This window comes from Poecilia reticulata, chromosome 4 (assembly GCF_904066995.2).
Source record: "Poecilia reticulata chromosome 4, P_reticulata-male-v2, whole genome shotgun sequence".
Taxonomy (NCBI): domain Eukaryota; kingdom Metazoa; phylum Chordata; class Actinopteri; order Cyprinodontiformes; family Poeciliidae; genus Poecilia; species Poecilia reticulata.
In genome coordinates, this window is record NC_088833.1 from 9,325,598 (window position 1) to 9,353,434 (window position 27,837).

Consider the following 27,837-nt stretch of genomic DNA (forward strand, 5'->3'; position numbering starts at 1 on the left):
GTGCCATTTTAGTTCAACTATTTGAACGTAACATCAGCTGGAAAAACCCTAAATTTACAGTAAACAAGTTAACAAGTGAGAAACATTGTCCATCAGGGATGTCATTTTACCCAGAGTTCTTATGTCTTTAACCACCTGTACTGGGTCCAGCTCTGGGTTGGGATTCCCCCCCAACCCAGAGCTGGACTTTCTGATTAACTTACCTAACCGCTTCCTTTCAGCTGCTTATCTGCTCTACAGCAGCTTATCTCCAACAGAAAACACCAACAAAAAAGGTGGCCGATGCCTTCCGAAGCGTCCAAAGATCTCCTCAGCAGGTCGACTCTGCTCTGACCTTTCCTGTAAAGAGAATCAGTGTTATGAGTTCAGTCCAGTCCACTGTTTGTTCATCTGAACCACCAGCACAAGTGGTAGACTACCCAGAAATTGTACTCAAGTAAAAGTAGCCATCCAAGAAATTAGTCAAGAGTAAAAAAGTATTTGGTAAAATGTCTACTGAAGTACTGAGTAACTGATCAAAACAACATTTAAGATTTAAAAATTATATAAGCATACAAAGCAAAATATAAATTTATGTGGAAATTTTGGTATTTTAAGGACCAAAATGAAAATAATTAATAGAAGTAACGTAATTACAAAAAGCTAAATCAGGCAAAAGATACATTTTTCCAAACTTTAACAAAAACAGCAGGTGTGTGTCTGCATCTGGTGAATTTTTGGTGGGTAAAGTATCAAGAAATTTCACTCAAGTTAGAGTAGCAATACTTTGTAATAAAGTTACTCAAGTAGAAGTACAGAGCACAATGCAGTATAAATACTTCTAGAAGTTTTTTATTTTTTCAAAAAGTGAATGTAATTGAATAAATGTTTATTATTATTAGATAATTTCAGACTTTGTAGAAACAAAACAAGCAGATGGAAATACAATGAAGCAGGATCAACTAAATAAATACCATAAATTAATAAACCCTCTGCACGTTATTCATCAGTTCCTTATCTGAAAAGGACAGAGGTAAACTTTAATAAAATTCAGCCCCTTTTTCCCTTTTTACTTCTTTCATCTACTCAGTTAAAACAATAACAATTAACAACCAATGAATTATATAACAGTAGTAATTCTACTTAACATTCAATTCTAGTCCTCATTCCTATACTAATCAAAAGCCAACCTTTTATACATTATTTTTAAACCGTTTTAAGTTGGGTAATCCCAGATAATAATAATAACAGATTCCCTCATTCTTTGCATAATGTGTTCTCAGTGGTTTTACACTGCTTGACCTAAATTCAAACGCTGCTGACGTTAAATAACCTCCTGCGCGGGTTCTCCTGTGATAACAAAGCCACACTTCTGTTTGCAGGTTAGGGAGATAAACTTACAGAAGATCCCAACAACTGTAGAGAGAAATACCTAATGAGGTCACTCATGTCAGCGTGAGAGCAGTAGATTACAGATAGGAGGTGTTCAGTATGGGGAAAGACGGCAGGAGGAGGGGCCTCGACCTAATTCTGTTAAAGCATTTGAGTCTTGTTCACTGAGCTGATTAGGTTAATTTTCTGTCATCCTAAGCACCTTATGTGACCTAGAGGCAATGTCTGGTGTAACAAAGGCCACACACTGGGAGCAACAGATTGCATGCAGATTTACAGGAGAGAAGAGAGAGGCTGATTAGGAACAGAGGGAAACTGTTTGGGCGGTGCAGACAGTTAAGTCCTTGTCTGAAAATGTCAGTGGGAGAAAGGTTTACCTTCAACAGGAAACACTGGAAACTTGTGATTAGTAACTGTTTCAACGACTCTGATGAACAAGCCAGCTAATTGCTTTCTAAGTAGAGCTTTTTTAGAACATAAATCTCTTTTTGACTTTCAGTGAAAATGACCCATGCAATCAGAGTTTTATTTTTAATCCGTTTCCATATGTTTTGTTGAGTGAATGACAGCTTTGAAGGTAACGGGTGACATAAAGATGATATATTGTTTGAGGAGTTACATCATGACATGAACACAAAGTCTAAAACGAGAGCTGCCCTCATGCAATCACACACAAACACAAACCTTAAATCAGTCCGATCACACTGAGTCTTCGATATTCTGAGCTTAACTGTAATGTGTCAGCAATGGAAGAAAGAAACAAGAATAGATGAACGCACATCTATTCTTAAAACCTTGCATAAACTACAACCAAGATGACAGAAGTACAAATACTCTTTACTGTCCTTTCGTGGAGAAAATTTGATCTGTAGAAAAGTTCAGGAAGAGGTGAAAACACAAATAGATTGGGCTCCACTGTAATCTTAGTTCCAAAAAGTTCCAAAAGTTAAGATGAATGCAAAAAGTTTGTTAATAAATGGGAATCTATTTATCCTTTTAAACAATTACCCTAAAAGTGGAAACATGTCCATCTGCATCAACCAACTATGTTTGCAGGACAGATTTGTTGAGGTTGGGGGACCACCCAAAGTCATCCAGAGGGCCACGAATAGCCCACAAACCACACTTTGGATACCACTCACTGAGGGGTGTCAGAGAGAATGAATCTGAGGACATTTGTGCTACACTTTCCATTTTTCTTTATTTGTAATAAAAAACAGAAAACCCTCCATCTAACAGTAATGTATGTTGGTCTAGCTTGTAAATCCTAATAAAACACCCTTCAATTTGTATTTGTGGGCATGATATGATACAATGTTTAATAAATTCAGGGACGTGATTACCTTTACAGCTATTTTTAATCTCATCAGCACAGCAGAGACATCCAGGAAAAGTTCTACTGCTACTGTAAACAACTCAATCGACTCCTCAGCAAACAGCGGAGACAAGATATCTGATTTGAATGACAACGGAAAGGGAAGTTTCCCACCAACGTCCTGCGGGTTTGAGTATTAGAGAAGGGCAAATATTGATTGGACATTGCGTGTTGCTGTGGAGTCACCCCAGCAGATGTTTTTCCTTGCCTAGTTCTAGCACCTTGTTTATTTTAGATTGCTCCGCCATTCGCTGGAGGTCAAAGGGCCCGAGGATGTGCCGGGTGTTGTGAGGGGGAAGAGAGAGGAGAGATGATTTTTCTTCTGGCCTTGGGGTTAAAGGGCATTGGGGCTAATGAGGAAGGAGCACAAAGTCATGTGCTGTTGGTTGTTCACCCAGAGTTACTCCTCAGAGTTAAATTTTAACCCCACTTTTAAATTCTTGTGCACTTTAACTAATGCAGTTCATCCATTGTCAGAGGAACTGTTTCACCCTCCTTCATCCTCCCTCTCTGTATGGTGAATAAACATGAAATGTTTCTCCCTCTGGGTTATATATAGCTCAGCTAATAATACAAACACTACCTGCAGGAACGTGGAGAAATATACATATGATGAAAGAGTTTTTGTCTCAACAACTTTGATAAAAGAAAATGTAGCAAGGCATTTTTTGCTCTTAGATTCTTATGCAAAAGAACTGAAAATGTTTCTGGCGAAGTCAATAAATCTGATATTTGTACAGGTTTCTATGAGCCTTGGTGGTGTGCAACCCTTAACTAACATTTGGTGAGAGATGAGACCTGCAAACAAGCAGCTCCCAGCATAACCCAGCCTCCAAGGTAAGCTCAAAGTAAAGTCAAGTCCATCTGACACACAAAAAACAACACACAAAAAATGGATCCAGCCTTGATTTAGGTGAGAAAGTGGGTCGGGTTTGTTGTATATGGAGACATTAGTCCAATTACTCTCACAGCTTCCATGTCTAAAGAACAAGTAGGGCTCAAAAGACGTCAAAAATCTGTTCAACTGATTAATTTTTCACCTTTTATTAATGCCTTCAAAAAGTGCTAAGTTTTCATCTCCTTTCGGTAACACATTAATAAACATCCAGTGCTTCAGAAGCTGCCAAATCAGTAAAAAGAAGCCAGTTGTGTGTAATTTAATCTCAATAAAAACGAGAATTCATGGCAGGCTCTGCTACTGGAAAGAAGCTATAGCATAGATGAGAGACAGGGGAACGAATATTGATTGACAGCGCTAAAACCCTCTTAGTTCTGATTGATTGTTTCTGACCAAGTGATGTATTTCTGCAGTTTGCACTGGAAACACTGGGAGAAGACACAGGAGCTTGATTTTTTTCACTGATTACCTGTCTTATACCATCACATTATAGTGACAGTTTCAATAATTATTAAATAAAACATTATTTTCTTCAAGGTTACATACTGCAGAGCTCAGATTATTACAAATATAAAATTAGTTACCAAATAATACAAGGCTCTACATTACATCTACTCTGAATTTTCTGCTTATTAGGAAGACCTAAATCATAAACAGTATATAAAACATATAAGATTATAAAAGTTGCTACTAACTATTATATAGTGGAGTTAATATTAGTTTTTCTATTTGCTCATATATTACCTTAAAACATTTTGCAGCACTTTAATGCTTTCTCTCTTTTCTACATTTTTGCTTTTTCCAGTTTTTGTCTCCTTTAGCATGCAACTAATTATCTAGAAATAGAAGATATAGGATAAAAATATCCTTTCTTGTCAGGTAATGCGGATATTTCTGTACAACAGAAACAAAGAGACAAGCAATGACAGTGAGATGGAGTATAATTTATATATAGACAGAATAAAAAGTAAAAATCCTGTATTGTAAGTGTAAAATTATATACAAAAAAGTTATTAGAAATTACTCCAGTTCAGAAGAATGTGCAACTGCGTTGGTTAATTAAAAATGTACGAAATATGCATTTCTGTGCATTGAAGGACAGACTAATACAGACAAAAACGGTGCAATAGTAAAGTTATACATACACCAGCATAGATGTTTTTTGTTTTATTTTTATTTTTATTTTAATGTCAGATATTTATTTTTATTTGGTCATTTTCTGTTGTACCTCATCCTGATTCTGCAGTTGCTGAAAGTTCCTGCATTTTTGCTTTATTAACTGGGAAACAGTCCAATAACACCTCAGGCCAGGGTAATGATTTTCATATGTCACCCTTAAGTATGTTGACCTTTCAGCGTTGTCGTTTTCCACCTGGTTTATGAAGGATGTAGTTCATACCAACAACAATGCAGATTTATTATTATCGTTTGCGATTATGTATTAAATATCTAGTACTTTCTCCATATTCTGAAGTGCTACAAACCAAAGGAGACGTTCAGAGATAAGTTTGAGATAATTTAAATGTTTGTGCATGTATGTAACGATTTGTTCAGATTAACATACAGAAGGTTGCTCTGCTTCACTGTCGAGAGCGCAGAGAATGTACAGACCCCACCACAGTCGACTTCCCGCTGAGAGCAGCTGCATTCCTGACCTGCAGTTCAAAGAGCAAACACACACACACACACACACACACACACACACACACACACACACAACACACACACACACACACACAAAGAGACGTACAGATATGTAAGCTGCACATGTTCTGCTGTTACATAGGCAGGAATGTGCTCCAACTCTCCTGCTTTAACCTCACACAGCAAACAAGCCAGATGACAAAAACACATGACGACTCAGAAATCAAAGATCTGACCTTTGAGTTACTGGTTCAGACTCCGGTAAACATAAAAGACTCCGACGCAGCCAGAATAACTTGATCTCACTTTTGCTTGTTTAGTCTTTGCTTATGTAAGTTTAAATTAACTTTAGAAAGAGAAACCCATAAATAAGATACACGTCTGTGTGAATTGTCATCAAAGTATGAAGAACCAAGAATGTCACAGAATTAATCAAGCTGCTACTATTTGTGACATTTTTAGTTTCATTTTAATGCGTCACAAGTACCAGATTTATTTTTAGTCATTAGTTGCTTTTAATCGCTAATGAATAATGCTCAGAGTCTTTCAAATATTGAGTAAAACTACAGTGGGGATTTAGTTTGGTGCTCTTGAAACTACAGCACAGAATTTGCACTAAAACTGTATTTTCTTACAGATTTCTAATCATTTTTGTCACAATGTTGATGTTTCAGATCATCAAATCACAACAGAATTCACATCATTCAAAAATAATTTGAAAATATAAAAATAAAATAATGATTTAACAAATTAAAAGGGGAAAAAAGCTACCTAAAAACAAACCTACCTGGCCGTATTTGAAAAGTTATTTCCTCTTAAATCTATTAAGCCATTGTGATAACAGGGTTACCTACGTCACTGTGGAGGGTTTTGGCCCATTCTTCTCTGCAGAATTGTTTTAATTCAGCAGAATAGATGAAGGAATCCAAAACAATTCTGGCACAACTTCATCCAAATGGCATAATGCAACATTCTGTAGAGCAACTTTAACAAGTGACTCCAAAAACAAAACAGAAAAGACTCTTAGAAGTCACCAAACTCTCCTATTCAAATTCAAATATTTGGAGATATAAAGGTTTTCTCAGGCAGCAACCATTTTTTTAACGGCCACATTATGGACTTAACTGAATCACCCGAAACGACCTCAACCTAAAATCCAAATCCAGCTGTCTGAAACATTCAACCAATGCAAAATGCTGCACAGGTGACCCCAGGGGATTTCTCAACAGCTGTGCTTTAATGGTGCGTTCAAGTACATCTCGTACGCCGCAATGTCTAATTATCAGAACAACTCTAAAGTGCCTTAGACTTTTTTTATTCTCAAATGTCTGCAGAGTCTTATTAAGTTAAAAAATCAATCCAAACCTCTTGTCAGTTTTATACTGAGCACTTTTTATTTCTTTTTCTTGATTTAAGCAAAACAAAAACGAACCAAACTGTGATTTTTGAGCAACTTAAATATTCTTCATGACATCAGTAAAATTTAAATTACAGGTCTTTGAAATGATGATTTAAGGTTACTGGAAATCAAACTTTCAATTACTCATTGAGCAATATGATTGTATTTTTTCTTTACTTTTTTTTTTCTGGCACAATATATTAGGTTTTATTCTTCTGTTTTGCATTGAATCTGCATTTTTTCCACAAGTGACTTGACACAGCTACTACTTCCACTGTGCAGTTTAGTTTCGATCTACAACCTGATCTCTGAAATAAGAGCAGCACAAAGGTCAGACTTCTGGTAAAACACATACAGAGAGAAGCTCAAGGGAAAACACTAATTCAACTTACAGTAGCACAGCAGGGTTCCCTGTTAACCTCTTAGTCAAACAAAAGGTCTAACCATGCTCAAAGGGTCCTGCTGTGAAGAATGTGGGTTAAAGTTTCCAAATGCTCACATTACACGGCAGAAGAAAAGAAGAAAATCAACAACAACAAAAAAGGGAAATATTTTCCATTTCTGTCAGCTTTTTAATCAACATCCAACTCTCTGACTATTTGGCTTTTGTGAGAGAAAACTAGTTCTTTCAAAGCCCACAGGGACTCGTTTTTTTGTCATTCGGGTTGGGGGGGTTCCTGTAAAAACATGTGATGAGCAAACACATTTGGTGAACACACAGGCTCTTTAAACCAGCTTGGAAGCAGCAGTGAATAACTCAGATTGTCTGTGATTTTTTTCCCTCCTTCTCCAGGTTTGGAGGTTGTTATTGGAAACCTTGGGTGGAGGCTCTGATTGTTTACTCTGACCTCCTCTTTTCACGGAGACCTTCACATGACAAAGCTGCAGGTTCAGCAGAGGAAACAGAGCAGGAGCTCTGCCGACCGCCAAGACGATGGCTGAGTGACTCATGTGGCAAATTACAGTTAGACCTGTGAGTCAGTACAATGCTTAATTTTTTTTCCATCTAAAGAGACATTCCTCAAATTTTACATATCGTTTTAATTTTATTGGTGTGACATTGTTTGTTGAAGCAGTACTGTAACCTTATAAGCAATTATCCATATCTTAATCAACAGTTTGACACTCTTCTGATAAACCTTTCCTCATGGATTAATGAAGGAAAGCAATAAAGCTTGATTAATCTAGATATTGGTTTCAATATTAAAGCAATACCTTCAGGAACATCAGTAATAATGTGTAATGAGAACTGAAGGAGATTGACAGAACCCCCACCAATTCACGATTCAGTATTTGCATATTTTTCTGTGCAACGTAGCTAAATTATTTGAGGAAAATCCACCTATTCCCAGATGTTTTTCATAGAAAATGGTACAAATTTAGGAGTTGCATTTTTTGAAGGCCGATTACGTCAATATAATTGGCCTTTGTTGCTTTGGAAAGCAACAAAGGTTTTCCAAATTCAAAAGCTCCTCCAAATGCTTCCTTCTTTTAGTGGATATGAAGGAAGGGTCTGGTGTATCCTTTGCATCACATTCTGTCCTTTTGATTCATGTGGGTCAAACATAAGGCAGTAGCAGAGAAATAACATTTTCATAGGGGTGACCAGATGGGCCATTGATCGCATCAGTGGTGGCCAACAACTAAAGACATAATATTCTATGAATAAATAAATACTTTGCTATACTAATAAATATAGGAGTACATTAATATTATCATTGCTGCCACGACCTTTTTGGAGGGGAACTGGTTGAGCATGTTCTACTGGTGAGTTAACCTCTAAATGGGAACAACCAATCACCTGGGCCACACCTGAAAGGAGGTTTTTGTTGTTGTTTGTGTAACAATAGTGGATGAAGTGGGATGCAGAGCAGGAGAGGTTTTAAAGATAACTGTATTAAAATCCAGTTTTATAAAAAAAAAATGCTTAGAGTGGTTGTGTTGTTTGGCTTTTATCATTTGCAAATACATTTCAATGAAAAAAAATAGTAGTAATAATAATTTAATAAATTCAATAATGTTATTAACTAAAATGGTTGAATAAATAATTATATAAAAAAACTCAACAAGATTTCGAGCTTTAACCAGGTTGTATTCAGCGCCTTATGGTTGCTTGGTAACAGGACGTACACAGAGCTAAATACTACTGCTTGGCGCGCTGACGCTTGCAAAGCAGCCAATCCAGGAGCGCCAGTCATTTTCCTTGGCGCTGATTGGCTGGATTAGCGGAAGATCGTGGAGGTTAGCTTAAGTGGTAGTGCTAAGAAGATTTCCATTGTAAGTATTAATGCATGTTAAGTTACACTCTCTCCAGTTTTTCAGGTGTTGCCAGTGGAAATTGACGCAAAATCAGCAGACGCATGCATTTTGTTGGGTTCATAGCAAATGTTTCACTAAAATGTCAGAAACATGGCGATAAGTGACTGCTAACTGCAGGTGGCGGTACTTGTACCTTAGCCTTACTTGATGTCAAGTAAGTCCGTTATCGATATGGCGAGAAACAAACAAATAAAAAAAAACACATTTACCGTCATAGATAAGCACATAAGCAATAAATAAACACACTACTTTTGATGTAGTTACACTTGTACTTTTTTAAAGCATTTAAAATATATTTTTCCGAATGACTATGTTGAGTTGAAAAGTGTATTCAGGACAAATATTTCAAAAGTAGGACCATAAAATCGGTGATTTTGATTGCAAAAAAGAGAGAAATACTATTGAGAGATACTGGAGGGACTGATTAAGATATATTCTGTGTTTGAACTGTTAGAGTAGGCCGTCGCTTTTAAAGAGGGGCTCAAGTATTTGCGGATTTCAGCTATTTACGGGTAGCTGATCTCTAACCCCAACAAATACCGGAGGTGGACTGTAACATGATCCACTTGGTTTTATTTAGAACATAGAAGTAACAATATATATATAAAGTCTGGTCGGGATTCCTATTCCTATATATTTTCAGACTTTAAATTTGATATAATGTAAAATACTGAAGTTTACTGTGAATTTTAAGTGGAAATTTGTACAGCGGGAAAATTAAATAAGCAAAAACAAGGAATTAAAAAGGAAGGAAGGAATTTCTGTGTAAAATTACCATTGAGTTATGATACTTTGGCTTCCTTAATGACAACCATTAATACACCAATAATAGTCTTAAATCAGTGTTTTTGCATGTGACTAATAACTTGTATAAACAATTCGAAGACAAAGCTTTCTATGTTTGGGTTTAGTGAAACCTTCAGCTTACATTCGAAACAGGCAAATGACTTTGACAATTTAAAACATTTTATTATGTGGCAAAAAGCTGTAAACTTTGAGTTAAACATTAAAATAATTTTGCCAGTGGGAACTTTATGACCAATTAAGAAGCAACTATTACTAAAGATAACTTTTAGTTTAAGCAGTCCTCTAGAGATCATGAGAAACATGCGCATTGGTCTAATAAATACAACACTAAATGACTCACATTCTCCTTTTTTCTCTTTTTGCCTTGCAGTTGCCAGGTTAAATAGCTTCATGACCGGCACATGACTTTTACTGGACTGCAGAAGCACGTGCCTCATCTTCCTGCACACAAGTCTGGGTTTAGAGGTCAGAGGGCGTCAGCAGATACAGTCCTTGCACTCTTCTGTTGGAGAAATTCAGTGTGAAGCTACTGTTTGATCACTTTATTTTGGATTAGCTGCTGCAGTTTAAGTCTTTACTATTTAACTATTATAAATGTACCGTGCAAATTAAGTGTGTGTGTGACTCTGCGGTCTTTTCTTCAACAATTTATATACATAATTTACAAAAATGCTAATTAAAATGTTGAGTTCTGAGTAGAAGTGCAAAAAACAATAGTTTCAGTCAACAAACTAAAAATTTTGTGCATTTTATTTTACAGAATAACTGAAGCTTAGACAAATGTTACGGAGAATGTTTTAATATAAAGGCATGATTTCCATTGTAGCTCTGAATCTATATTACTGGTTGTTGCTGTGCAGGAAAGTGAGTTTCTGTCCCAGTCAAGGATTTTCCTGCATTTATTTCCATCCATTTTTCATCGACTCTGACCAGAAAAGCATTCCTGCAACATGATGTTGCTACCACTGTTGGTATGTTTAGTGCTAGTTTTTTTCCACACCGTTAGCATGTAGTTTCATCTGACCAGACACCTTCTTTTCACCACTTTATTCCTTAGCCTGTCACAATAAATCAATTAATGCACTGAATGTATTTTGAAAAATACTGCAAACGTTTTAACACCCAATACAAAGTACCCTAGTTAGTTTGCCCTAACTTTTGCCTGTTTTCACTGAATGACTATTTTTTAAGACATTTTTGGTTACAGAGGCTTTACACTCCATTTTTTATACTGCATTTTTAAAGATATAATTGTGTGCAGTTTAGTGATATAAATCAAACTTTTTTGAAGTAAATTTAAATTGTTGAATGTTTTTCGCCATGCGTCATGCAGAACTTACCCAAAATAAGATGTAATATTCATCATAATTTTAATCATTATCACAATAGTACCACAAAATATCATGATTAAATTCTTCATATTGCCACCTCTAGTCACCATGAAAATACGACTAGTAGAGGTGTGCCGATCGATCGGTCACCGATCATAATCGGCCGATTTTCGTGAATAAGTGCATAATCGGTGATTGGCGATCATTGGCTCTTGTTGCCGATACCGATCACCTGCATCTCATTTTGCAGCCTGCCTGTGCATCTGGTCTCTTCTTTCCTTCACACTGCGCAAACGCGCAGCAAAAAATCCTAAGCGATGTGTAACTATAACGCACTGAGTGAATGGGGAAGTTTGCTTGTTGCAGCGGAAAATTGAAGCACGTCAAAATGCAATACAAGAAGCTAATACGACATAAAAACAATGCCATACTTGACAGAGCTTGGCTACATCGAGGCTCACTGCAGTAAAAAAGACGATCAGATAGCAGGTAAAGCAGCGCACAGCTACAAACACTCACCCGGATTAGCATGACGGTCAGAAAGCTAAACAAATAACCCGCAAAATTATTTACGTCTTCGAGCTGAGGCGTAAGACGCTGGTTCGGTTCTCGCTGTTGAACCGCTGCTACACGCTATAGGTAGTAATATTTGACAGACGGAGCGCCGCTTCTGCTCCACCTGGTAGTGACTCTCACACCAAACCTCTGTTTAAAGCTGCAGCATCTGCTTAAAGCTGCAGCATCTAACTTAAAAAAACATACATTTTACATACGTATTAAAACTTTCGCTGTCCTAACATGAGACAGATAATCTCTAAAAAATAATCGATCTCCCTGCTCTGCATAATTACTCCGCTCAGTCAGAAACAGCCACTCAGAACTAGTAGTAATCAGCTAGCCGCCATGCTATCAGTGATCGGCCCTCATGGGTGATCGGTATCGGCAGGAAAAAACCTGATCAGCACATCTCTAACGACTAGATAATTATGTATTAGACATTATTAGCAATACCTAAACACCAACTATGAAGTCTTAAAAAACGCAAACAAAAAAAGTTCTTTCAGTCGTTTCATCCTAATTAAAGTGTCCAAAATGTGTTGATATTTTATCTTTGATTTGTCACTTTAGTTGATGAAGTTGTTAGTGTGTAGACCAGTAAAGTTGGTTACAGAATTACTGGTGTATAAAAAAATCGTATAATAAATTAACAATTCTTAGCCTGGTGGGGGAGCAAGCAAAGCCTGGTGGCGCGCCAGGCTTATAAAACGCTGAATTGGAGTTTATTGGGACAATGATAAGTCAAAATTTTATCATGATTAAGGTTATGACTAATGCCCACCATCGCTTCATAAAGCCTTTATGAAACTATTGATCGAGGTATCAAAACCACTCGTCCGACTCCTTTGAGGATCTGTTTTTAAAAACGATCGCCATCCGATCGGCGACATCCTTCACACGGACCTGTGAGTGTGAGCGGCAGGTGTGAAAAGCAGCCAGCAGAGTATCATATAACCTTTTGACAAGTTGCTCAACAACAACAGGGCCTCCTTGTTATTATTGGGTCAACAGAGCCGGAGGAGGTCTTTGGGAATGGAGCGGCGGGGGGAACATGAAGCGACGGTTGTACGGCGCCCCGCCTCCCTCCCCATGCTCCCAGGCTGGCCCGGGGGTCAGCGGGGGAACGCAGGCAGCCAGTCAGGCGGCCCGGCATTCTTTCTCAATGTGTGTGTGGGTTTGGCCGCAGCCCACTCGGTGCTCTTTGACTCCGCTGGCCTTATAAGGCATCCAGAGCCATGGCAACTGCAGGGCTTGAATAGCAGTGTCAAATCCCTCAGCACACAGACACACGCTCACTCTCCCTAAAGGAGGGAGCGAAGCAGAGGAAGAGGAGGCTATCTCTGCCGTGGCTCGAACAGAAAAGGAGCGCTCTGTGTTTTCGCTAATTTATTCCTGCCAAAGTCGGCTGGAAAAACCGGGGAAAAGGACGATCAGAGAGGAGCGCAGCAGTAAAACCCTGAGTCTGTGACAGCTGAAGCGGGGACGTTCTGGCCTCTGGATGTTACTGCAGGATGGACAAGCTCTGAGAAAACAAGACAACAGAGACATGACTTTGGGAAAGGGGAGCAGACTGTGACGGAGGAGATTTCTCAACTCAGCCTTTGTTTTGGCTTGTTTTTTCTCTGACATTTGATCCTCTGACCCCATTGGCTTTGAAGGAGCAGAAGAAAACAGAGTTTCGTCATAGAGGGCAGAGCAGGAGGACGTCTTTGGTGAACTTTGCTACTCCAGAAACCAGCTGAGTCAGAAGAATTAGATAGTTTCCAAAAACAGAAAAGCAAAAGAATAAAACACTTTTATTTCTTTTAGCCATCTGTGTGCATTTCTGAAAAAGCCTCAACAAGTTAAGCGTGCGTCTGGACTGGATGAGCTCAGATCAGAAGATAGCACCTCAGCACGGCAGGAACTGGTTGGACGAGTTTATAAGTTAGAGGAAAGGGCAGGGCAGTTTAACCCTGCCTGAAGGAGAACTGACTGGGTTTTATTTTTCTATCACCTGCTGGACGCTTTGAGGGAAAGTGCTCTCCTGAAAGAGAAGAGAGGAGGCAGATTTTTTCCAGTATCTGCGACCCTTTTCATCATGCTCAATCATAGGTGAGGTACTTTCTTCGTCCTTTCACAGCCGGGGTCGGAGAAAGCGGGTGAGAGGGAAGGAGAAAGAGTCAAAGAGTAATTTATTGTTTCCTGTGAAAAGAGCAGGGCTGCACCCTTTACTCCTGCCTGAACTCTGAACCACTTAATGCGCGTCTGAAGTTTCTCTCTGAGCTCAAGAGCCATTGATCAGAGGTCAGGGCTGAACAAGAGGCGAGAGAGGGAGCGAGCAGAGGGATTAAAGAAGGAAGAGGAAAAATATCGCAGAGGAAGGACCTCCGGGTCAGGACTGCCAGACGGCGAAGGGGATAAAGGTCAACGCAGGCGAATCGGGACAACTTCGTCTCCTGTTTTCAGATCTTCCAGGACGAAGTTGCTCAAATCCAAACCAGGCGTCGCAACCTCGGAGTCTGAAACCAGTTCTTCAAACTTTGAAAGGGGGGCAACGTGAAACCCGGCTGAGACGGCGAAGGGTCCGTGTATGATCCTCTCACGGGGCGGCGCGTCTTTGAGAATATGGCCATGGTGAGCGGGGGATGGGGCAACCCCAACGGGGACACCAACGGGCTGGGAGACAAGGCGTACCTGAGGAGGGAGGAGGACAATGACTCGCCGCAGGCTGGCAGCAGCGACGTGGACGTGGGCGACGAGGACAAGACCTGCGTGGTGGACTGCGTGGTGTGCGGGGACAAGTCCAGCGGGAAGCACTACGGCGTGTTCACCTGCGAGGGCTGCAAGAGCTTCTTCAAGAGGAGCATCAGGAGGAACCTGAACTACTCCTGCAGGTAGGAGCTGCTGGGAAATCCACCGTTCAATAGCACCAAATCGGTTAATCACGATTAATCGGGATTAATCTAAACTGATTTAGCAATCGATTAATCGTTAACTGGAGTATAAAGACTGTAAAAAAGGCCGCTTGCTGAAAGAACAACACCCTCAGAGCAGTAATTATGTAATTTAGATATTTTATATTTAAGATAATAAAAAAAACATTTGTCTGTAAATTTACGCCACAATCTGACAAAGTATTTTTGACTAGTTTCCGGAGCAGATATCTTAATACACTTGTTGAAATAAGACAAAAGTAACTTTTCAGCAACATATAAGAGCTTGTTTTAAGTCAATAATTAGTAAATATTGATTAGAAAAACTGCTAGTTCTACTGGTAAATTGCATGTTCAGAACTCCTCAAGCAACTTTTAGCCTCACCCAGGTCAAATTAAGAGAGGGTATTATTGTACCATGTATTATGATAAATTTCTTATAACCCCCTCAGATTTGTTAATTTTGTTAGGATTGTTAATTTTACTCTTTTTTCCCCACTTTGTTCAATTAATGTATAAATAAATATCAATAAATGTGAAAATATGTGTGCAGTTTAGTGATACAAAGCAAACGTATTTACATGATTGGTGACTTAAAGAAGCATATTATAAATGTTAACGTTTCTCAAGAGCAGTGTTGGTGTTTGTGGAGCTATAATTGGTATGCCATGCAGTCACAACCAAACAGATACCGAGAAAAGAAATGTAAAAAGCTCTTATTGTCACTTTAATTGTTATCACAATAGTGTTAACTTTAAGTTCATATCGCCAGCCCTTGTTTAAAATTCTGTAAAAAAAAAAGACAAAAACAACATTCTGTTAAGCAACTTTTACTATCAAATTAATAATCAGTTAATGCAAAAATGATCAATTTATCTAGAAACAATCAAGCATACACTAAATTTTAGGCACTAAAATGTGTATATTATTTAAACAAGGAATTGGTTTGTTTATTTTGTATTTTTGATATTGTATAAAATTAGCCACCAACTAAATCAATCATCAGTTTCAGCCCAAATTCATTCTAATAAAAAAAAAAAGTGATTCTGTTAAAACTTCAACTCAACACTTTCTTTGAAGAAGTAAATCTCTTAAACTTACTTTGATTTGGTGTCCCCCCCCCCCTTAAATACACATAAACCAGAAAAGTAAACAAGACTTCTTATGATCCTATCTGTAACGTAGTCAGGAGAAAACAATATCTTTAAATCTGAGCTTCATCCCACAAACAGCCTTGAGACAAGGCAACAAAAGGAGCACAAATGAAGCCCTGAAGGTTTGTCATGTGAGGATGGATCGCCTCAGAAGGTCAACATTCCCATTATTCTTCACCGCAGCTACATCAGCGCTGCAGCCCAGCCCTCTGCTCTCACCAACTCCTCTCCCAGCTGCCAAGTTCAGTTGTTTATTCCTCTGAAAAAAAAGTGCATTAACTCCAAATGGGCTTTTTTTCTTCTTCTTCTTCTTACATCTGGGCTTGAAAAGGGCTCCCTGTAAAACGTTGGCAGAGCTCAACCTGCTGTAAAAAGCAACACGAGGGTGTGTAACGCTGATGATTTACAAAGGTCACAGTCTATGTAGCTCTGCAGCCAGTCCATGTAGTTCACTCACAGCAGCAGGGGGTAGGCTTATGTTTCAAGCTGTGTTTCCTCACTATGCCATGAAAAAAAGATGAATGTATTTAAGTTTTTTTTGTTCCTCGTGTGCAGATCGAACAGAGAATGCCAAATTGACCAGCATCACCGTAACCAGTGCCAATACTGCCGTCTGAAGAAGTGTTTCCGCGTCGGGATGCGCAAAGAAGGTATGAAAGCTTCTCACACCGCGGCATAAAGCTGGTTTCTCCTCCAGACGCACATAAAATATTCACACACCTTCGGTTTTTACACATTTTGTCACATTGCAACAAACTTCAATGTGTTTGAAACCTGAAACCTGTTGGGATTTTGTTCTAAAGGCTTTGTTGAAGAAATACAAGTTTGAATTTTCTCTTAACCTCAAACTTTCTCTGAACAATTCTCTGTTGTTTGTCTTTAATTTGGTGGAAATCATTCAGTAAAATAATTTAATTTAAAGAAAGAAAAACATACAAAGGTGCATTTATATATGTGTGCATAACAGATATTTATATTTTAAGAAGCAAACAGCAGCAGTAGTGATGGCTACGGAGTCTAACAGCTGCTGGGAGGAAGGATCTGCGATAACGCTGCTTTGTGCATCCAGGATGCATCAGTCTGTCTCTGCAGCTCTTCAGCTTCACTAACGGGGTGGGAAACATTTAAATGACGACAATTCAAATGTTTTTAACAGCCGAGTTGTTTTTAGATTGTGTTTAATATACAGTTTAAAGTTCAGAGAAACTTACAATTGATTTAAATTCAAGTAAGGTCAGACTAATGCTAGTAATTTAGACAGAATGCTGTTCTAGTCCTGTTGCAATAAGCAATAAATCAGTTAATCACATAATAAATTAAGAGAAGCGCAATAATTTCCATTTCAATAATTTATTGTTTTCTCTGTTTCTACTGAAAACTGGATGATAAACGTTTTCAGTCTGGTGTTTTGGTCTCAGCTATCATTTGAAGGACAAATTTGTTTCCAGAGACTTCACATTTCGTTTGTCGTTTCTACCATTTTGTTTATTTGTGTTGGACATTTAAAGTGTCTTCCAGTTCCATTATAATTTAAAGTTGATCTATCTTTGAGAATGTGTTCTTGCATTTTTGTGCCATTACTATGATATTATTTGAAAATGGTCTCAAAACACCAATATTATCATTTATCGCAATAACTCCTGGGACAATTTATGTCCCAGTAAAATCACGCCGCGCCCGGCCGTGTGACCTGAGGACAGTATTTATACTGTCAACCTGAGCATGTTTTCACGCTGCAGCTGGATCCCCTGCAGCACCGCTGCTGCACTGCTGCTGCACCGCTGCTGCAGGGGATCCAGCTGCATTTAATCCTCAGAGGAGTAAAAAACAAAAAAGTTAATGATTGCACTGAATGTATTCGTCTTTACGAGCTGTGTGTCACACTGTTCCCACAGATTTATCCCACATAACGAGCTATTAACACCTAAGAATGAGGCATGTGATCACAAAAAACTGTGATTTATATATTAGAAACTGCGTCACACAAAGTCAGTTTCTGAAACTCCAGCTGGACCTGGAATTTATGTGCTTTTATTGTAATCTCAGTCCAGTTTGTGGTGCTCTGCCACACACAGCCCACAGTGCGTGGCAGCGCGCCACAGTTATTAATGAACTGGAGCCGTGACGCAGGTCCAACTGTTTCCACATTACCTGGAAGCGCCCGCTTCACCTATGACCCAGTCAGCTGACCGCTTTCTGGAAGATTCTTCCATCGGAGCTGCGGTTCAAAGGAGAGACGAGAGGAGAAACCTGCAGCAGAGGAATCTCTCTCTGCTGCTACATGACTGCAACTCTGTCATGTTTGTCTACCCTGTATCAGTGCAGTTTGTTGTCATCTCCACTAGTAGAAAAAAAAAATTAACATTGCACAAATTATTATTTAGATTTTAAGGAAAATTTTTAAATCAATTAAATGCATTTCTTTTTGTTTCAATATCAACCAGATTGGTTTTTTAATAGTGTTGAACTTCGTCACATTTTGTGACTTTACAGCCGTAACTTCAACGAAGTTTATCTATTAATATAGACATCAAAAGGTGTGATTTTTTTTTTATTGTCTTTTTTTAAACCAGAAATTTGTTTGGTTCAATCTATGCTGCAAATCTGAGGTTTGTTTCCAGCAGCTTTTCAAATCTACAGTCTGAAATTCAATCATATTATTCTTCAAAGAGAAGTTCAAATTCACTCAGACCATCTGGACAGCATACGTCTTAAACTCTCTATTCGGTTTAGGCTAAGACTTGGACTAGGCCATTCTTACCGTATGAATGCACATCAATGAAGGTGATTCATCACCTAAAGTTGCTGTTTGTCACCGATTGAATCTAAAAAAAAAAAAACAATCAGAGAAAATAGTTGTTACAGTCAATCTACAAAACAAAAAAATTCAAATCAAGTAAAAATAATTCAAAACCGTTGTACAAAGCAAGAGGTTTATACATCGAATATTCAGCTTATTTGCGCCGCCAACCCTTACAAGTTTGCTACCAATAAACAATTTCCACTCTTCATAGCTTTAGTATAACAAATCTTTACAATATTTTACAATATTTACAGAGAGAATTTATAGATGCAGAAAAATTTGGGCTCTTCTGTTTACGCTTTTGCCTCAACGACCTGATAATAATGGAGGATAATTGAACAATACTGCATAATGTGTTCAAGGCTTTCATACCATTTCACAATTGTGCAACACATTGTGTTGTTTTGTCACATAAAATATCAAAAAACAGACAGTGAAAAGAGAAAAGGCAGCAGAGGTCAGTAAAGCAAGTATGACAGAGTTTTATGTCCAGGCTAAGAAATGTTCATTTTTTTCAAATACAATAATAATACTACTAAAACCCAGTAGTATAAGCAGAGTAATTTAAATATTGGCAGAGTAGACACGTAATATTGCCGGAAGAAAGTATGTAATGTGACCCGCTCAGCAAGACTGGTTCTTTCTAAAAGTTGTTTTAAAAATCGTTTCAAAGTCCTGGGGCTGAAAATTTGCTTCTGATGTGCTAAAACATTTAGTACTTACTCATTTGTTAAACCAGAACCAACTATAACCTTACAAGACCCTCAGTATTCTGCAATTTAGTACAGTATGGTGAAAACTGAAGAAGCTGATAAGTAACCAATGCTTATAGTTGTAAATATTTTTTACTATTTTAAGTCTAAAAATGCACATCCAGTGAATCATTTGCACATTTTCAAACTGAGTAGTCTTGATTAAATGTTAGTGATTCACTCAATAAACTGATTTTGGTAATTATCTTGAGGCTTAGAACAATAAAACAGCTGTTTTGATAATAATGCTAGAGCCAGTGGTTTGATCAATAAATGATTCAATATGAACAGATTTGCAATAGTATTTAAATTCTGGGGAGGGAAGGGCAATGAGAGGAGGGGCGTGAAAAAAATATGATCCCTCAGGGGGAGGGATGCCAGAAAATAATTGAGAAACACTGGCAATAATTTATTTTTTTATTAACATTTCAGTTCTTTTGTTCTGCTCCCCTGCAGCTGTCCAGCGGGGTCGAATCCCTCCGTCTCACTCAGGTATCAGTCCGAACTCCCTGTCTGGAGGACCTGGGGGTCCGGGCCCGGGTCACATCGGGGCGGACTACTTCAACGGCCAGCCGGTGTCGGAGCTCATCTCCCAGCTGCTTCGGGCCGAGCCGTACAGCAACAGCCGCTACGGCACCCCCTACGCTCAGACGCAGATACAGGCGTCGGCGAGCGGCGCGTCCGTCATGGGCATCGACAGCATCTGTGAGCTGGCTGCCCGCCTCCTCTTCAGCACCATCGAGTGGGCCAGAAACATCCCGTACTTTCCAGAACTCCCCGTCTCAGAGCAGGTCAGTCCGACATTTGAAACCTATCAGGTTAAATTCACGTTTGGTCATCTTTATCTGAACTGTTTCTGAAAACAACCCAAGTGCTTAAAATGAACCGATCACAAACCTTCGCAAATCAGCAGGCATTACCTAGCAACCACAGAGAAACCCTGCCGTCACCTAGCAATCTCAGCAAAAAGCAAAAACACAAGTGTTTTGTTGTTGACTTGCCATCCAGAAACCACTTGCTGCATTCATGTTGGTTGTGCAGGAGGCGCCACTTCTGCCTTTCAAAGATGTATGGCTGTATAATTGCTCATCTGTTTTCAGCCGTTTTCCCTTGCGAGTGTAAACGTTGAGTTGGTGGGAGAGGCCAGCAGCTTGTTTGGATTCAGAAGGGGTGGTGTTATGTTAAAAAGACATTTTTGAGCTTTTTTCATCATGCTTTTATTGCTATTCCATCATCATAAACAAACCTGGAGTGTGGCTTTGATTCTTTCATGCATGTTTGAGAAATCCTTTCATCTCCATGGCAACCATTCAGCTGTGCTAAACAACTTCAGAGCTGCAGCAAGTTTCCAAGCTTCCTCCTCACAGATTAGCTCTTTCCCGTGAATCTCTCACTCTGCTCCTTCAAACTAGCCAACAGCAATTAGCAAACATCTGCTGAGCTCATCATAGGAACTACTTCTCAGTGCAAGGGTTTTATTTTCAAGGGTTCCGGCAAAGGGTAGAGTGCCTTCTCCAGATTCATTTAATAAAATAAAATGTTAAGGTCTAAAAATCTGATGTCATTTCTTCAGTTCAAATGAATAAAATACGTGAATAAGGCAAAATTGTTGTCTGGCCCTGCAGTTTTTCCCTGTTTAACTCTGTGCATGTCGGCCTGCAGGTGGCGCTGCTGAGGCTGAGCTGGAGCGAGCTGTTCATCCTGAACGCGGCGCAGTCCGCCCTGCCGCTGCACATGGCGCCCCTGCTGGCCGCCGCCGGCTTCCACTCGTCCCCCATGTCCGCGGAGCGCGTGGTGTCCTTCATGGACCAGGTCCGGGTGTTCCAGGACCAGGTGGACAAGCTGAACCGGTTGCAGGTGGACTCCGCCGAGTACAGCTGCCTCAAAGCCATCGCCCTCTTCTCTCCCGGTACGTCCGAACGCTGACTGTGACTATCTGCGCTGCGATCTGACTCCAGGCTCCTTCAGGGGAAACCAAAACAAATCAGCCCATTTGATGTTTCGGCCGGGTTCAGATGTCACGGAAACAAAACACCGCCAGCTGCAGGGAGGCTGTTGGTTTGGGTTTGACCTTTGACCTTACTGAATACGGGGAAACAATGGAAAAACTCCTTTAAAGCAGTAGTCTGACGTGTGTGTCAACAAGCTATTAGGTAGATGAGGATCAACAAAAACACGTCGTTTAGTCGCCACAGAGGCTGAAATCAGAAGAAAACTTTTACCACTTTAAATATGTAAAATACATTTTAATACATATTTACTGTTTAAAAGTAAAAATGCTCCAAGAAAGCAACTGATCTTCAGCTTGTTTAGAAAAATCAGTCAGAAAAGTCAAAAAAGTTTTTATCAAGCATTAAATAAGAGCGAGAAAGAGACAAAACTGACCCAAATTTCTTCTCTAAATATTTCAACCAGAGCTGCTAAATTAAACATTTCAGACCAAGTCACTACTTTGAGTTATGAAGCTTCACAACTCTTTAAGGCTGTTTGAGTATTTATATTCAAATAATAAAGTACAATATTAAATGCTAAAGTTATGCTTAGAAATGCTGAATGTCGGCAGTAACTTAGTCTGAAAATGTTTGATTTACATGAAATAAACAGTTTTGGCTCAAAATCTGGTAAGAAACTGGTCAGTTTTTTGCCCCTAATAAATTAAATGTAGTGATTTATAAAGAGTTTACAGATCAATTAGTAACGATAAACTATGAACTCCATTTGTAAGGGGAGCTTTGTAGTAAAGTTGTACCAAAAGAATCAAAGTTATCCGTTCTCCATTTTAGTTAATTGCTTAAAACGAAAAATGCAAGAAACAAATAAAAAGAGCAAATTATATTTTCTACATGTGAAGTTTTATTCAAGCTGTGAGCTACGAAAGACTTACAGATTAAATGTTTTATTAATTTATTTTCTGTAAGTTTTGCCACAGTTGTACTTTATAGGTGAGTTGTAGTAGTATTTTCTGATTTTTACGAATGTAATCAAAACTAAATCATTTGAAAACTATGAAGTTTAAGTTTTTTGTGGGGGAACAACATGGAGTTAAGGAGCATATTAAAACGAGCATCATCAGCTCAGACCTTATTATGTATAGAAATATCTACTGTATCTGATTTGCATTAGGAAAGTAATGGATACGGTATGAAAACGGTGAGAGAGAGCAAGATTTTGATAAGATAACAGTAAGGAGTATTTAATTATATAAGCAGTATTTAAATGCTTATACACTTTGAGTCAAACTTACTGCAGTAATTGCTAATAAAAAATATTAAAACCATTTAAAATGAGCAAACTGCATTTCCTTCTGAATACATTAAATATGTTGTATGAAAAATCAGTGAGCTGTGAAGAGTTCACACAGGAAATCTGTTTTATAGAAACTGCTCTCTCACATATGAAGCAAAAAGTCAAATATTTTCCTGATATAAAAATGTAATAAAAGCTCAAAATAAGGTTAGAGAAAGATGTTGATGCTTTTCTTTTGCATTTTTATAAAATGGGAGAAATAAAAGTCAAGAGGTGTGAAGCTTTTCAAAACCAGAAATCAGTTGACGGTTTTTTACCTTGAAATGAACGACATTGTTTTAATCATTATTGTGGCTGATGGATGAGTTTGGTCAGTTTGTTAAACTCTACAAGCTTCTGCAGGGGATTAGAAAATATTCCTCTAACAGACATAAAAGTGCCGTTATTTCCTCTTGAGACGTAAAACATTATTTTAGATGTGCAAACATATTCAGTTATTGCTTTTCTTCATTAGATACTGCTTATCTGAAGGTCTTTATTTTGACTTTAGCTGCTTCTTTATTCATTTACATCCCAGTAAGTGATTCTCTTCAGGTGAAAGTATTTAGTTTCCAAGCTGCTGAACTCTGACCTTTGAATCACTCAGGCTTTAAAATGCACTTTAGCTTAAAAAAGAACCAGTTGCATCGAGATAACAAACGTAGACAGGAGCATTTTGTTCCCAGCAGGCTGTTGGAGAAATTAGTTGTTTAATCTGCGATGAAGAAACCATTTTATGTGAAGAAGATTGTTTTATTTCAGCATCAACTAAGTAATATCTGGGATCTCTAAGGTTCTGTGTTTACATTTTTTCAGAGAAATTATTTTCAGATTTTGTTCATCATGGCTGCATGATGTCAGGAAGACATGAAATAGAAGTAATAAAGTAGAATATTGTAAATTGATGGCTATTATCAACCAATATTTTCCTCACACTCCTAGAATTTGCCCTGAAAACTAGTTTAGAGGAAGTTAAGTTTGCTAGCAAAAATGCTAAAGCGCTAGATGAAAAATTAGCTCCACTGTTAGCGCGTTAGAAGAAGCGCTAACATAGTAGACAAACAGTCTGCTATGTTAGTAGACTGTCTACTAACATAGTAGACAAACAGTCTACTATGTTAGTAGACTGTCTACTAAAATAGTAGACAAACAGTCTACTATGTTAGTAGACAAACAGACTGCTATGTTAGTAGACTGTTTGCCTACTAACGTAGCAGACAAACATAGCAGACAAATAGTAGTTTAATATTGATGAAAAAGTTCTGGTTCCACTGGCAGATTATTTCATTTATAACAAAACATTTCTCTCATGTTATAAGTGAAATAATCTGCTAGTGGAACCAGAACTTTTTCATCAATATTAAGGATTTATTGACATAAAATACCTCCTGTATGTTGTACAGCTCTGAATACACTGAGAGACCACTTGATATAATCAGTTTCTCTGATTTTACTTTTTATAGGTTTATGTTTGAGTAAACTTAACATTGTTCTTTTATTCTATGAACTACTGACAACATGTCTCCGCAATTCCAAACAAATATTTAGTATTTATTTGCAGAAAATAAGAAATGGTCAAAATAATGAAAAAGATTCAGTGATCTCAGACCTCAAATAATGCAAAGAAAACTTTTTCATATTCATTTAGAAACAACAACACTAATGTTTTAACTCAGGAAGAGTTCAGAAATCAACATTTGGTGGAAAAACCAAGAGGTTTTGGCTCTTAGTTTTTTCTAGAGCTGTATGTTAGTTTTGTCTTATTTCACTTGTAATAAGACATTTTAACTAAACTCTAGAAATACTTGGTATTTAGAGGGCTTCTGTTTCCTGTTTCCTGTTTCCAGACGCGTGCGGCCTGTCCGACCCGGCCCATGTGGAGTCGCTGCAGGAGAAGGCGCAGGTCGCCCTGACCGAGTACGAGCGGCTGACGTACCCCAGCCAGCCGCAGCGCTTCGGACGCTTGCTGCTGCGCCTGCCGGCTCTGCGCGCCGTGCCGGCGAACCTCATCTCTCAGCTCTTCTTCATGAGGCTGGTGGGCAAGACGCCCATCGAGACGCTAATCCGAGACATGCAGCTGTCGGGGAGCTCCATCAGCTGGCCGTACGCGGCGGGACAGTGAACGACCCGCCGGGTCGGAGAGAGACGGGCTGAGGTCAGACTGTCGGGAGGCGTCGCCATGGAGGCGAGCTAGTGCTGGGCGGCGGGGCTGAAAAATTAAATCTACCATTTTTTTCATACCAGATCCGATTTCCGATTTTAATTGATTTTTTTCTTTAAACAAAAAACAAACACTTTTAAGAAGCAGCTTTTGCTTCAGTCATTCATTCTGTTGGTTGTATGGCAGAACATTAGTGCCAGTTTATTTACAGGAAAACAGTCATAATATCAGCAGAATAAAGACGCAACTTTACTAGTAAAACTTATGAGGAAAAAAGTTATTTTAATAATAAAGCTTGGATATTTTCTTGTGTTGTAGTTTTGATAAAACTTCATCCTCCTAATATTCTGATTTTATTCTCAGAATATCTCAGAAAAACATCTTAGCCTGACCCATATCGCCGTAAAATTGACCTGAATTCATGGTCCAAACAAACAGAAGCAGTAAAACCCGTTCGTCAAACAAGATGGCGGCTCCTGGTGAGATTACATCACTCTGAACCACTTGTGTCAAACTCGAGGCGCGTGGCCAAATCCGGCCCACCAGAAGTATTTTTGTGGCCCTTTAGACTCTTAAATATAATTTTATCAGTCAAACAAAAGTCGTTTTTATCTGTATGCTGCCAAATTACATGTTCAGTATTATTTAATTTCAACTTCCAGCTTTTTATTAACAGTTTTACAGTTTGTTAATGGATTTTGTTAATGCATTCTGCCAGAACCGGCTCTTTGAGGACGTTGGTGATTTTGATACGGTCCAAAATGAAAATGAGTTGAACCAAAAGAGTGAAATGGTGAAAAACAAAAGGTTTTCCAAATATTAAATGCTTAAAAATCGCTTAATCGCCCAGCCCTACTCTGGTTTTCAGGTCCTGATCTTGTCGTTACGGCAGTGAGGAAACGGCGGCGCGTTCCTGCAGCGCTGTCAGTGGCGTTCCCTCCTCTGGCTTCGTCTCCCTCTGAGCGAACAGGGCCGCCATTAAACTGCTCTCTCACATGAGGCCATGTGCCTCCTCTACCTCCTCCCATATGACCCCCAATGTGACTCCAGCTGAACCCGGCGCTGTGTGCTCTCCTGTCTGTGTTGTCCAGTCTAAATTAAGCCATAGCAGCCAGATCAAGGCTGGGACGTAGGGATCACAAATACAGGAGATGTAAATACGAGTCAGTGCTATGGAGAAACTATTCACCCCCTTACAGACTGTTTTGGTTTTGAAAAGCTCAATTGTTCGCTGCAAAAAAATCTAAATATAACCAAGTATCTTTGTTCTAGTTTCTAGTGCAAATCCTTAGCGCAGTTGGAATAAGACAAAAGTGACTTTTCTGCTTGATTTTAGTGAAAATGTATTAATAAAAAGTGCAAGTTCCCCTGACAGATCATTTCATTTATTAATATTGTTCCCGTGTTGTAAGTGAAATAATCCAGTGGAACCAGACCTTTGTATTAATATTCAAGAACTATTGACTTAAAACAAGCTGAAAAGTTTCTTTTAACTCTTCTAGACTGAACAGTCCGGTGACGATCCAGCCAAATTTACAGTACCGTAATTCACTTTACACTATCTGAGAAACTCCAGCGGTTTTGCAGTGTTTGCTTTCTCTAAACCTACAAAGATGTTGAACAATTAGAGCTGCTCTTAACTGAGAAACATGATGTCTGCAGCGCTTTAGATGTTGCTTTGTGACGTCCTGGAAGAGTTTTTGAAGTGCTTCTCTTTGGCCTGTCATTGCTAGGAAGGTTCACCACGGTTCCATGTTTTCTTCATTTGTGGTCAGTGTCTCATATTCTGGGTTTCTGGGGTTCAAAAGCCTCAGAAACGGCTTCGTAACTCTTTCCACGCTGACAGATGCCAGGCTTTGTTCTCATAGGTAATTTCATTAGATCGGGGCATAATGTGCAGCTTTTACACAGACATGTTCTGTTTCACTCATTTCTTGACTCTTTGGATCTGAGCTCGGCTTTCTAGTTAAATCATGATTCAACAAGTTGCGTCAAAACTTTTCTCCATTCGCCCAGGCTGCTACAGAGTCTAAAATTAGCTTCTTATGATAATGAAGAGGAAAAAAATCAGCTGTAAGGAGGGGATTTTGTTCACAGCACTGTACATAAACAAAAAGTGTTAGCTCTACTTTTTTTTTTTTTGCAAATACCTTAGCTTTTTATTTTCTAAGACGGGGACCTGTCGTGTTTCTCCGCAATGATGCGAATGTATTAAACGTTAAAACACAGCCTGGTTGTTCAGACAGTCACATCCCTGTGGATATTTTTATTACCTCATGTTTTCTTCACCACAGACACAGATTGTGCGGTGAACTTACTGATGTGCTCATGATAAAGGGATCAACCGCGGCATCGGATTTCGCCTGAAGCATCTTTGAGGAACCTTTAAACCTCACCTGGGATGAAACAAGATGGCCGACTCAAGTGAATCTTTTTATGATGACTCTTTGCTACCTGGATGCTGTTTCCTTTGCTTTTATAAGTGTTGATTTATTTCTTCCCCGCTTTACTCCCCCTTTAAGAGATGAGTCGTCTCCAGACAATTATGATGATGATGATGATGATGATGATGATGATGATGATGATGATGATGATGATGATGAACGGTACGTTAATGTTTAGACGTGGCTTTAGGATCCAGGTACTTCATAGTTCATAAAGGCTATGAACTGCAGCTCAGTGAACAGAAACTCTATTTTTGCCAAACTAATAATTGATGAAACATGTTTTGGTGTGACTTATTTTTCCTGCTATAAGATTTTTAAAAAGGCAGTAAGAGCCGTGATCCCTGGTGCATCAGTTTGTTTATTTGTTAGTATTTTGACTTTAGTGATTTAACTGTGGCAGTAGATTTACATGTAAACGAATCATGTTTCATGCCAAAACTAAAAACTGCTAAAGAAGTTTGTCTGCCTGACTCGTCATTTGTTGGTAAATAGATGTAGTATGTTTCTATGATTCATAAGCTGTGGACTTTAACACTATTTATCTACGAGTTATTTCAAATATTTCTTCTATCTTCTACCTCCTGAGCCTCCGTTCTTTCTTTTTTCAAGAGGAATGAA

At 38.7% G+C, this 27,837-nt stretch overlaps 1 protein-coding gene and 1 long non-coding RNA gene across 2 annotated transcripts; both read left to right on the forward strand.

Moving 5' to 3' along the window:
* Positions 1–8,875: 8,875 nt before the first annotated feature.
* On the forward strand, positions 8,876–11,100 carry LOC103463291 (uncharacterized). The gene is made up of 3 exons (XR_533489.2): positions 8,876–8,964; positions 10,184–10,278; positions 10,674–11,100. It is a non-coding gene; the product is annotated as an uncharacterized LOC103463291 (long non-coding RNA).
* A 1,746-nt stretch (positions 11,101–12,846) lies between these two features.
* Positions 12,847–27,678, forward strand: nr2f6b (nuclear receptor subfamily 2, group F, member 6b). Its single transcript, XM_008406544.3, has 5 exons — positions 12,847–14,578; positions 16,327–16,421; positions 19,783–20,117; positions 20,989–21,235; positions 24,459–27,678. Exons 1-5 carry the CDS (start codon positions 14,310–14,312, stop codon positions 24,731–24,733), a joined length of 1,221 nt encoding a protein of 406 aa, XP_008404766.1. The 5' UTR covers positions 12,847–14,309; the 3' UTR covers positions 24,734–27,678.
* The last annotated feature ends 159 nt before the right edge of the window (positions 27,679–27,837 follow it).

Excerpts from the sequence above, each read along its gene's own strand:
- nr2f6b (XM_008406544.3), top strand. The coding sequence starts at position 14,310 with ATGGCCATGGTGAGCGGGGGATGGGGCAACCCCAACGGGGACACCAAC. Across the intron at positions 14,579-16,326 it reads AACCTGAACTACTCCTGCAG|ATCGAACAGAGAATGCCAAA; the intron begins GTAGGAGCTGCT and ends CCTCGTGTGCAG. Across the intron at positions 16,422-19,782 it reads CGTCGGGATGCGCAAAGAAG|CTGTCCAGCGGGGTCGAATC; the intron begins GTATGAAAGCTT and ends GCTCCCCTGCAG.